The sequence below is a fragment of the Silurus aristotelis genome (genome assembly GCF_946808225.1).
Source record: "Silurus aristotelis genome assembly, chromosome: 26".
Taxonomy (NCBI): domain Eukaryota; kingdom Metazoa; phylum Chordata; class Actinopteri; order Siluriformes; family Siluridae; genus Silurus; species Silurus aristotelis.
In genome coordinates this window covers 12621420-12634902 of record NC_139599.1, presented here as the reverse complement: position 1 = coordinate 12634902, position 13483 = coordinate 12621420, and the positions used below count along the sequence as shown (strand labels likewise).

The window sequence follows — 13483 nt, the reverse complement described above, 5'->3', positions numbered from 1 at the left end:
GTATGTACAAAAAAAACAAAACAAACAAACAAAAAAAAAACAATCATACATGCATGGAAACATTCTGAAACCCCTATGTACAGAAGATCTACACAATAAAGCTCTCTGTACAGTACATTAAAGAAGAGACTTGATTCAGGACTCACAATTGACTTTAAATCACCATAATAAGGATTTAGCCCTACTTTGCCAGTTGTCTATCCCAGACATTGATTTCAACGATTGACCGATCTTATAAAGCTACAGAAAAAAAAAATTATAATAATTTCCACTTTATACTGGATATGGATTGGTGTCCATGCCTGTGTCTAAACTGATATGTTCTATATTCTGTAAGCCACATAAACATGTTCTCCTATAGTAATGCCAGTGGTGAACAGTGACAATGTAAATTTATATTTGTACCTCTTTTTATTATCAGTTCTTTTGTTTCATTAGGGGAAACCTTGACTTCAATACAATCAATGCATTTTAGAAAATCATTCAGTCCTCACTATTTTAAGTTGAATGCATAAATTGTGTTAAATGAGAACCCTCAAATGAAAACCCACGAGTTTGAGAGATTATGTACCAGTGTGTGGTAGCTCAATGGTTAAACATCAGACTTTTAATCTAATGGTCATGAGTTCAAATACAAACATTGCCATGGCTTGGCCCTTGAAAAAGGCCCTTTAACATTTAACTGCTAAGTACGATCATTATAAGTTGCATTGGCTAAGATCCTCTGACAAATGCCATAAATGTAAATTTACAAATAAAAGACCATCTCCTTAAATAGGTCTGATGTGCAGGAGAATGTAACACTGAACAGCACCAATAATTACAACATAGGTTAGTAATTTTACTTTTAAAACTTTTCAAAAGCAAGTACTTTTTGATCTTTTACTCAAGCCAATGTGTAAAAGGAGTTATTTTACTTCAGCAATAGTCAAGCTAGGGTTTCGTTCTTTTACTCATATAAAGGAATTATGTACTTTTGTACTGGAGAAGTGGTAGCTTAGTGGTTACAATGTAAAGGTTGTGAGTTTAAATACCAGCCACACCAAGCTGCCACTCCTGGGCCCCTGAGCAGGGCTCCTGGGCAAGGCTTAGCCCTTAACTCCACAGCTGCTTAGTTGCACTGTATGATTGAGATACATTTAAGTTACTCTGGATAAAAACATCTGCCAAATGCCATAAATGTAAAATGTACTTTGTCCATCTCTGTGTTTCGAACAACGTTTCATATCTAAGTTGTTATGAAAAGACTGGGTTTCATTCAGGGATGTTTTGAGATGGTTCTGAAATTGAACCACTTTGCCCTCTTTTGAATTAGTCTTACTTTTACCTTGCAATCAGATTTCATTGTGATATAAACAGGTTTTTAATATATGTAAATACTTTGTGCTTGGTTGTGATCCAAAAGCATTTATTGTTCTTTGAATATTAGGCTCAGTCATATGTATTTAGAAATACAAATACAGAAAATACAAAATCTCAAGTGGGAAATATAATTTCTGAGGTTTTTATAATTAGCAAATTTACCCCCGAAGAAGTGTTTATAAAAGCAGAATATATTATCCATGTCCTGCCTTGGCCTTGAAAGGCCACTATCTGGTATTGTAGAAGGGAGTTAATTATCTAAATAGAGTCATTTGTTAGAAACTCGTAAAAGCCTCGTAAAAGACTGCAACAATGCGCTCTCCCTGGAGCTTAGCATTGAGCAATTGGCATACAGAAATAACCATAATGTGTTTAGCATATGTGCTGAATTATATTTTGGAAATGTTGTGGAACAAAGACAGTCAATATTGTCACCGAATTGCAGTCTTGTTGCACACATGCTAAGGTGTTTTTCTAATATCCAACGTTATTTGTTTTTGTCTAGACAAACTTTTTTTTTTCTTCATAGTGAGTAAAAAAAAATGTCTCACTGTGGGATGAATAAAGGTATATCTTAAAATTAATAAAAAAAAAAGGAAAGAATGTTGTATACTGTGAATAATTAATATACATGGGCAAGGGTTGTTGATGAGACATGCTGCAGAAGGCATTGAGAAAAAGAAAGAGAAACAGATAGAGATGCAGCAGGGTGGAGGTTGGTGGAGGGTGAAGAATTACAGCAATTTAAAATAGTCCTGCGATGCCGATAAAATTTATATATATTTTTTAAATACAGTCTCCTCCCACTGACACCCACGTCCATCCCTTGCATGTCTCTGTGCTTTATTAGCTTGAGTGAAATATGTTAGATAAGCACCTCTAAAAAGCTCAGGGGATTGAGTCAGCATAAGTACAGAATTCCCTAAAGGAATCAAAATCTGATGCAATTTTTGTTTTAAAACAGTACAAAAAAAAAAAAACGGAAGAAAATGACAGGAAACCATACAAAGTACTGTGCAAAAGACTGAGGCGGTGTTGCAAAGCAAATACACCTTCAAAACCAATTAAATTGAATATTTTGATCATGTTTTAAATATGTATCAGTGGAGATTTCAGTGCATTTTTATAAGGAAATTAACGGCTATGTTTTTCTAAGCAGCTTGGAGAATTCACCAGACACCTTCATACTAACAGCCCTAATCATTTATTTATTTTGTCTATGTTTCTATGTATTTCTATTCTATTATTAATTGTTCTACTTTTTGTTTGTTTTACTGACATTCGAACATTTACAGATTTTCAGAAATATTTAATTTTGGTTGTATAAGTAAAACTTTTGAAGACTTTTACCCAGTAATGCACAGTATGTGTAAGAGAATGCATATAAAATGATACATAGTTTTATTTCAATTAGATTTTTTTCCCCAACCACCACTATACCATATACAGCTGCATATTTAACTTAGGCAACAGCATTCTGATAACCCCCTTTTTACTTGGTTATCAAGTTATATATAGCAAACATATATTTGGTGGTACAGTAGGTAGTCAGTTAAGAGATTAATATTAATCTGTCTATTCCTGTCTGTTCCTCTTCCAATACAAGTTACTCATGCAATCAATTTGGGAAACTTATCAATATTTATGTATTAGAAACAATATCAGATTGATGTTCTATGCTTAACAAAAACCATAATTATAAAGCTGATATTGCCTGTTATTTGAGATCCTTCTTTGTTAATTGTGCTATTTACCTTCCCCTCCTATATCCGACATGCACACGCGTACTCACACACACCATCTGTGGTGGAAGAAGTTGAAAGCTGGCTCATAATCAGTAGGTAATGTTGATAAGCAAACATGTTCAATAATGGTCTGCCAAAAAAGTACAATGTGCTTCAACATACTGTCAACGAATCACCCAGTCTTCTTTTTCATACATTATTCCATTAATTATCAACTTGTGATGACTATCCTAATTAATTGTGCCATCCTTCTGCTTTCAGACTGCTAAAAGGACTCGCTTTCTTATAAGGAAATACCAAAATACCTTCTTCTCACTGTATGTATGTATGTATATTAGTATTATAGAATAATTCTTTTAAGGTTTACTGTCCATTTCCTGATTCACTTAGATGCTCTGTGTCTTCGACCAATCAGTCCACTGGTGATAACAATTAAAATTACAACTGGGACTTCTCTTCAGAAAAAAAAGGGACCAAAAGGATGTTTTCATGTCACATTCACAGTCAGCAATGGTATTTATTTTCAATGCATGATTTGCTTTCTATTTCCCTTCCAATTTCCATGATTGTTTCTGATCAGATCACTTCCTTTCCCGTTCCTCACGTGTTGGTCGTATCTTCATTTCGGTAAACTTTAGCGAATATTGCCAGCCAGTCCAGGATGACCACTCTATTCCGTCAGCGTAGGACGTGTGCTGGCCGTGCAAGTACTGGCCATTCAAGTTGGACATATGACAGCTGTTGTACCACCATGCGCCATGGTAGAACGATGCACAGTTGTTTTCAGAATGATCGTTGTCACGGTCCTTGGTTGTAAACTTCATGCCGTTGTGTTTCACCAAGGAGTCGCCTAAGTGGGATATAAACACACACACACACACACACACACACACACACACACACACACACACACACACACACACACACACACACACAGGAAATAAAAAGGATGGTAATACTAGGCATGTGATAAAACTGAACTGAGAGAATGTCTATCTCTCTTATGCTTACACAAACACACAAACACACACATATGGAAATACATGCACTATGTCCCCTGTCTTATCAATTAAACCAAATACCCTACGTCATTTAAAAGTGATCAAGGTTGCATAAGTCAATAACATAAATGCAGAGGCAGAGATGCAAAAAGTCCTTGTCCTTCTAAGGCTTAGACAAGAATGGATCACTTTGTTGAGGATTTTCAAAAAAGCTCAGGAATGACCTTCTTATCTCATCATACAATCACCTCTCGCTTTCTCGTTCGTACACAGGTATACACAATGATCAGCAGCCAGGCTTGGGTCATACGGACTGCAGCTTTACAAATCAGCACAATGTCATAACATCAGTGTCATGGAAATGATTAGAAACTCCTCTAAAAACAAAGTGAGAAAAGAAGTGAGTCACTGACAAATAATATACAGAACATCATTTAGTTTTTTTTTTTATTAATTACTACCCAGCATGTAATTAAAATAGCAGCCACAAGCATGGAGGTTTTTAATGCATTTTTTTTGCAGTTCGTTAAAAGAATAATAAAATATATAAATTAAATATTAAAAAGTAACAACACTTCAGATTTATCAGATCACCCTTGTTATTTTAATGCACCAGCACCCCACCTCACCAGATTTGAAACATGACAGCATATTTAGTGTGGCATTGAGTTGTGGTTTAGTGTTAAATAGACTTATAAGGAGCTTGAATAAATTTACTTAAATAAAAGCTAATAAAATATAAATAATAATTATCTGATCTAATTATTGATAAATATTCCATAAATACTTTAAACTTAACAGGTATGAAATACGTATGTAGAATCTAATAAAGAAAGGATTCGACGAACTATTTCAGGAGTGCCATGATAGTGGCTATGGTACCTAAACTAGCATAATAACTTCAATAAAAAAAAAAAATAAAACAAAAAACGATGGAGAAAGAGCATTTTGGAGCATTAAGCTTAATGAGAATAGATTCAAGATATAAAAACCTACATATAACAAAAGTAAAAATCTAATTTGTCCTAGCTGACCTGTTACTATTTCAAAGAGATATCTACAAAACCATTTTCGATTCTTCCTTTACTTCTTAAATCTTAAGTTCTTCTTTGTGCCACTTTCTCTTCATTTGCTGCTGTACTTGTGGCCCTCCTGCTTCAAGACGACTGCAGCATGCACTCAAATTTCCTCCACTGGTTTTTGTAGAAGCCCTTCTGTTTCATGTATCCCAGGGGCCGCTGCAGTCATTTTGGCTTTCTGGGTCATAAGCACAGAAGAATTTCTGGCACTCAGGGACCTGGAATTTATTATAGCCATGACTGCTGTGTGATCAGGACCTCTTCTGACAGATGAACGGTGCCATTTAAAAAAAAATTTACTCTACACCAATTATTCTCACATGGGATGTGAATACTGTGTATTGGCTGCACATACACTATTAGTAGTGGTTCAAATTAAAGCCCTCAGCAAGAGGCACGTTTTTTTTTTGTTGCATTTTTTGCATATTTATTATGTGTATTGTAATGTAAATTGTACTTGTTATTGCCACATTGTTTGTATATGGGTAATTGCTTAATAAATAAATAAATAAATAAATAAATAAATAAATAAATAAATAAATAAGAAAAAAAAAGACTGTTGTACTACCTGTATATCTTGAATGACCGGTGTTTCGTCCAATGATCGTTAAGTTTCCATTTACACCCGATACCTAACTTTTCCAGTTTGTCTGACTTGTCGTTGTGTTTTCGGATTTGTTAGTGTGTTTTCTGATTTGTTAATTTGTTTTTGGATTCGTTAATTTGTTTTTAAATTTGTTAATTTGTTTTTGTATTTGTTATTTTGTTTTTGTTTTTGTATTTGTTATTTTGTTTTTAACTTCTCGGCCATCGTACGTCTGGCATGAAAGTAACACCGCATTTCAGAAAAAGAACATCATACCAACAGTAAAATATGGTGGTGGTAGTGTGAGCCGTTTGTTCGTGACTTCAAGCTGCAGTGTACTTGGGTTCTGCAGCAGAACAATGATCCAAAACACACCAGCAAGTCCACCACTGAATGGCTTAAGAAAAATAAAATGAAGACTTTGGAGTGGCCTGAATCCTGAGTCCTGACCTGAATCCTATTGAGATGCTGTGGCATGACCTTCAAATAAGCGGTTCATGCTCGAAAACCCTCCAATGTAGCTGAATTACAACAATTTTAAGGGGGCAATTCTTAGGGGTTTAGGGGCAAACACTTTTTCACACAGGGCCATGTAGTTTTGGATTTAGTTTTCCCTCAATAATAAAAACCTTCATTTGAAATCTGCATGTTGTGTTCACTTGTGTTATCTTTTACTAATATTTAAATTAGTTTGATGATCTGAAACATTTGAAGTGTGAAAAACGTGCAAAAAAATAAAAACGTGTTTATGATTACCCAAAGAAAAGATAATATCTGCATTTGTAGTATTTTCATAAAATTCTTTGGGTTTCATCTGAAAGCTAAAGCCATGGTCTGCACAGAGATTGTAAAAATGTAACAGGATTTCATGATTAAGTTTATTGAGCACAATAGTGGCATAAAATTTTAGACGGAAAATAGAAAATGGTCTATAATAATTAAATAAGAGGATATCCCTCCAAAAATACTAAAAGGACAAGGCAAAAAATGATCATTGAGGCTGCTAAGAGACCTACTGCAACACAAAAGGGCTGCAGGAATATCTGGCAAGTCCTGGCTACATCTTTTACATGACAACATGCTTCCATAACCATTTGACAAACAGTGTAGCGAAGTGTGGTACAGATTGCTGGGACCAAGTTAGAATGTCCTGGGTTTAATTCGAAAAAATATGTTTGAGAGCATAGCAGGAAACATGTGGGTGGAATAGCCATGCGATAGACCTGCATTTCATCACCTGGATCCAGGGATCTAGTCAAAATAAAGAGATTGATTGATAGCTCCAAATACCAAATTGTTTTTTTTAGCAAGCCTAGCAATCCTTTTTTTGGTAGACAGCTGAGAATGAACAATGACTCAAAGCACCTAATGTATCTATTTCAGCAAAAGAAATCACTTCGGAAGAAGATGTTCAAGATGTTTTGGAATGACCCTGTCAGAGTCAGAGCCCCCATTGCAATCCTATCAAAAACCTGAGCCACAGAGCGCTTTAGCAAAAAAAAAATTCTCTCGCAATCTTGTAGCATTTTTGCAAAGAGAAATTGGAATAAAATTGCCAAATCGAGATGCACCAATTTGATAAGTTCTTACTCAAAAGAAATGAGGGATATATTGCAAGGGAAAGGTGATTTAACAAAAGATGACAAAAAACTATGCACTCTTATGCAAGCTGGTTATTGTAGTAGCTTTTTGAATTCTGTTGGTGTCATTATAAAGGGGGGAAAATGATCACAGTTTATCATTTATTGTTCCTTTCTTCCATAAAACCTACAATTTCTATAATGCATGTGTAGACTTTTTTTGTATATCCACTGTAGATGCAATACAGAACCACCATTTAAAAACAAAAAATTATATTTATATATTTATCTGGTTCCCTGGTGGTCTAGTGGTTAGGATGCGGCGCTCTCACCGCTGCGGCCCGTGTTCGATCTCCGGTGAGGGAACCGACCCCAGCCATTAGGGTTGCATAAGCCTTAGTGCACTCTCAGTGATGGTCCCAAGCCCGGATAAATGGGGAGGGTTGCGTTAGGAAGGGCATCCAGCGTAAAAACATGTGCCAAATCAAACATGCGGATGCGGATTCACAAATTATAAATATAATTTTGGATATTTTTATCTTGTCGACAGCCGAGATGATTTCCATAAGGGCTAATTTGTGTAGCTTGAAATAGAAGCTGCAAGCATTTCCCTACGCATCTGAACCGTCTTTGACCTCTGAATTTAGTGTGATTTAAAAATAAATTATTTTAGGTTTAGAATACCTAAGGCTGTATTTTGCTGTTCATGACTTTGAGAATAACCAATTCATTCTGCCTGCATGGTCTGTCTAGGCATGTAGTATTTAAACCTGATCACAATGTTTTGAAACAAAGCTCTTAAACCCAACATTACAATTCTGTTGCGGGTTTGTGGTGTATACCTCCAATGTTTTTGCACGAAGATCATAAACTGTTTTTTTTGTATCCTTCTTTAACTTTTTTTCTGTGAGTGAGAAAGGTGGTTCCTCTCATGATATTTTTAGTTTTTTGCTCCTAATGCAGTACTACTATCTGCAACATTACAAGAGGTAGAGAAATATCTGAAATGTTTCTGGTCACAATCTATTTTAGAAGCCCTCTGTCAGACAGCTAAATAAGCTGTAAGATACATTGATCTAAAGCACAAATTCAAGAAACAAAGAAATTAGGAACTTAGAAAATTTGGGAATCCATTTCAAGAGTTTTTGTCATTTTTAAAAGTATTTTGAAAAATATGTTTTTGAAGACAACAGACAGCTTTCATTTCCATTAAACACTAAGCAGTAGCAGTAATAATATACATTTAAATGATAATAAAACACGATTGTAATTTTTTTATTTATTTATTTGTTTATTTAGTTATAATATAATATAATATAATATAATACAGTAAAACCCTATTGTACAAGGAACTAATAGTACGAGAATACGAAGATACGAGCGACCTTACTCACAAAATTGTACCCTATTTTGCGAGCAAATTTCAAAGGAACGAGCAAACCCACGCTGCCGGTTCCCCGCTTTTGACCAAGGGTAGCTCTCGGTCGCTCTCATTGTTCAGTGCCGCAAAAACTTTTTTTAGTGTTATATTTTTATTTCCATAGAAATCTTGAAAAATGTCTCCAAAGAAAATCAGTGATGGTGCCGGGAAAAAGCAAGTAAATAGAATTACAATTGAAACCAAGAAGGAAATAGTGGAAAAGTACGAGCCTGGTGTGCGTACTCGTGACCTATGTCAGCAGTATGGGGTGTCTACCTCTACCATAAGCACCATAGTGAAGAATAAAGTGAAAGTTTTTGGAAGGAGAATCTCCTTCTCTTGACCAACTTCCTTCCTCTCTCACCATCCACCACCATCTCGCACTCACAATCAACCACTACCACATGGGTAAGTGTTAAATTATGTGTACCATACGGTACTGTATTTTTATTAATTCATCTTTATTTTTATTACAGTATTTTATTATCTTAATATTAATAATGTATTTTTTTTTTGTCAATACAGTAATTTGCAGTGTATTTGTTTGTTAAAATAGGCTACAAATACTTTTTAAGTGCAGAAATAAGCGATCAAATGGGGTCTCGGAATGGATTTAATCGCTTTTACATTAATTCTTATGGGTAAAATAAGTTTGAATGTACAAGCAAGTGGACCTACGAGCAATTTTCACGAACAAATTATGCTCGTCTAACAGGGTTTTACTGTATAATATAATATAATATAATATAATATAATATAATATAATATAATATAATATAATATAATATAATATAATATAATATAATATATAATAAGCCATCTCTTCACTTTGTGTTTATGAGTATTGTCACTTTGGAAGAGGTTTGGGTCTTCTAATTCAAGTGAAGTTAATGCTACCACATCTAATGTCATCCTATAGAATTGGGTGCCTTCCAACTGTGTTTTAACTGTTTTTGACTGGAAAAGTCAGATGTTTCCATACCTTTGTCCATATAATGCATGTTAGATATTCTGTTGAAGCTATATCTTATAAACTAAAAATAGCCTGGACACATTTTGCTGGAGAATAGATCATTTCATAGGAATGTTTACATAGTTGTCATAGACATGTTTGAATTTAAAATGAAATCCCTTTGAGAAGAATCACTACACAACTTTATTTTCTGTCGTGTAGTGCTTTCTTAACTTGCACATCTAGACATAATAAAAGGACGGATAGGCACTTCATAAATTTGCTTGACCGGAGCAAGTGTAAGATGTAATATTAAATAAATAGATCCATATTTCACATAAACTGCTGCAGAGCTGATCATGTTGACCCCATGAGCTGTCTAGATACACCAGACAATCTAAGCAACCCTATGATTTAGACGATTGCTGTCCAGCAAGGCTTTTGAGTGCAGTTGTTTGCTTTAGGGTTCTGAAGCAGGATGTGTTTGATTATGCCTGAACAACTGACAACAACAATTTTAACATTAAAAAATAAAAAAGCAAAATAGTGTACAAATATATGGCATATACAGTATATTTCACAGAGACCTGCACATATATTTGACTTTTGCAGCTATTTGTGGTTCTTTACCAAACTGTTACCAAAGTTGAAGGTGCACAATTGTGTCTGTGGTTGTGGTAGCATAACATTTTCCTTTCCTTTAAATTAGGAAACTAAAACCTGTTCCGGCATGACAATGCCCCTGTACACAACCCAAGTTAATGAAGATTTGGTTAACATGGATTGGAGTGGAAAATCTTGAATGGCTATATGCTATAGAGCTCTGACCTCAACCCTACTGAACACCTTGAGAATAAATTCCTATAAATTAGAACACTGACTGCATGTTCAGTAGCAAATGTTCACTGCTAATAGCTCTATTTACTGGAAAACAGATTATTTAACTGCAACTTTGTTCATTTTCATAATGCTACTATTTGTACTTTGGCAGATGCTAAACTCGGTTTCATTGCTGAATACCTGTACTAGGCAAAATCAAACCATTAATACTTGCCTGCAGTGCCAGTATAGTCGCCGACAGTCAGTGGGTAGCCATCATCCTCAGGGTCCACAGAGAAAAGTCCAACTCCAAACATGTCGTACTGGGCGAATGCTGTACTGTTCTCGAAATCTTCTAAATCAATCCTTAACTCATAGTTTGCCTGGATAGATAAAGCATGGATCTGCCTTAAACCTGTAAGAAAAAAAGTTAAAGAAAGAAAAACATTAATTCCGTCCACGAATCAAATAAGCAATACATAACCAAAAACCTTCCTATCATGAATAAATGCTATAGTGTCGGTCCTTCTTAAGAACTTCATATAATTTGGATTTGCTGCATCACTGAGCTGGTGTCTATAATGTTTCTTTTACTGATGCAGCAGGTCGGCTCCAAAGGTAAATGTGAACAGCCTGAATGTATTTGGGATGCCTCTGTGCAGCTCAGTCAGATTTCACTCTAATCACTTTTATAGTGAAGCTGCAGCAAATACCAGAACAATTCCATCCATAATTTGACAGACTTCTAAATGACTGTTAAATGTCAAGAAAGTCTGAACAAAACTCTGACCCTACAATAAACATTTTTTTATTTATTTTTTTATAATGCCACATTTAAATGCTTACATATTTGTATTATTTACAACATTTCCCCCAAGACTCAAACAGTTGCAATCAAAACTTTTAGATAATTAACTGAACTGAGCGGCAAAATAACCACAAAGATAATTTCCCCATTGTGCAAATAATTGCTTTCCCACACTGTTTATTTTCTCTGGGCAGAAAATTCTGAAAGGTATGTCAATATTTATGGAAGGAATTTTGCTGAAAATTTCAGAAATAGTTTATACACATTTGAAGTAAATTTACTGGTCTCTCCATTTCAGATTATGCACATGAAAGATTGCTTGATTCTTCATGAGGCGAAATAGCCAAAATTATCATTTTTTTCACTGGCCTTGTGTTTATTGCCATTAAATATAATCTAAAAACAAGATTTACAGTCACTGTCAAAAGTTTGAAAACACCTAGTCTTTTATCATTTTTGTGTTCCTTTTGTTCATATGCATCAAACTAGGCAATCTAACAGTATGATGATTTACTTTGACCAAACAAATGTTAAACCTACGCTTTATTTTCTTAAAAAGATTGTCCCTTGAGAATATCAGCTTTCCACACACATGGCATCTGAGTGTGGAGTGCAGAATGTATTAGTCACAATGCAATGAAAATGCATTTTTCAATGCATTAAATGCAATATAAAGACATTTAAATGACAATTTCACTACCTTTTTGCTATACCTTTTGGCTCAGAATTCATTTTGAAATACACATAAAATTTTGCTACAAATATATCATGGTGTTATGATAAAAATGCAATAGTAATTGTCCTAACCATGAGTGTAAATGCATTTAGGACAAAAAACATTTAAATTATCATTTTGCTACCATTTGCTTGGACATGTATGACATATCAAATCAATTTGGGCAATACATTTTCATTTTGCAACTTATAAAGCATTAAAATTAGTATGCAATTTAATATTAAAACCACTGTTTGAACTGGTAAATGTAAATTACATCGTTTATTTTTATTTTCCTTTTGCACCAAACTTTGCACATATAGTAGATTCAAATAAAGAAAATTTCCATCTTGTATATTGCATTGCCATTTTCAATATTGTATTTTAAATAGAATTTTTGCTACCTATATGCTTTCATATGACATTCACTGTAAATATAAAACTATAATGATTCACCTCTAAAGCATAAAAAAATATCTAATAGTATACTGCTACAAGATGAACAGGATACAATATATCCTTCTACATTTAAAATACCACTTGATTAAGCACATGCTATTATTTTGCTTTAACAATTAAATTTTTTTACGCAAATGCTACATGAATGTTTTGAAATCACAATGTGTACATAACTTACTTTAGTACACACACAAAGAACTATGCCGATTATTTATTTATTTATTTATTTATAATTTTTTATTTATTATAATTTATAATTTTTTTAAAGAAATATTTTGAAGGATCCCCTGGTGGTCTAGTGGTTAAGATGCAGCGCTCTCACCGCTGCGACCCGGGTTCGATCCCCGATTCAGAAAACCAACCCCAGCCACTCTCAGTGCTGGTCCCAAGCCCGGATAAATTGGGGAGGGTTGCGTTAGGAAGGGCATCCAACGTAAAAACATGTGCCAAATCAAACGTGCGGAGGATCCGCTGTGGCGACCCCTAACGGGAGAAGCCGAAAGAAAGTTTATTTTGAAGGATAAGCTGACCAAGCACTAATTTGATTCAGCTCAAATTGCAACTCCTCTTTAAAAATCAAGTCCTTAAAATATGCAATGCTTCTAATCATAATGGCATCTCCTCCATGTAAAGATACATACAGTATATAGTAAATTAACAACAATATTAATAAATAGTTGATAAATAATGTCAAGTTGATTTTTTTTGTAATTGAGTCTTATTGAGTATTTAACTGACAGACATTAAGAATAGACTTAATTAAAGCATAATAGGTTTAGAATTGTGGCGTTCTATATTGCTGCTGTGTTAGGAATGTTATAATGTCTCTATATTACTGCAATGTTATAAAGCTGGGGTCAAAAATTACACGGCACCCCTGTAGCACAGAGGGTTAAGGGCCTTGTTTAAGGCCCCCAAATGGCAATACCATTGCTTGACCCCACTGACTTTCTGATC

General features: G+C 34.4%; 1 protein-coding gene across 2 annotated transcripts in view; it reads right to left on the bottom strand.

Annotated features, from left to right (window-relative positions):
* Nucleotides 1-424: 424 nt before the first annotated feature.
* Nucleotides 425-13483, bottom strand: part of fibcd1b (fibrinogen C domain containing 1b) — a 164755-nt gene continuing 151696 nt past the window's right edge. For both annotated transcript variants that reach the window (XM_083531929.1, XM_083531930.1), the window contains 2 exons: nt 10780-10959; nt 425-3957 (listed from right to left, as the gene is read on the bottom strand). In XM_083531929.1, the coding sequence (XP_083388055.1) occupies nt 3689-3957; nt 10780-10959 (449 nt within the window). In that variant the 3' untranslated portion in view covers nt 425-3688. The remainder of the gene's footprint in view (nt 3958-10779; nt 10960-13483) is intronic.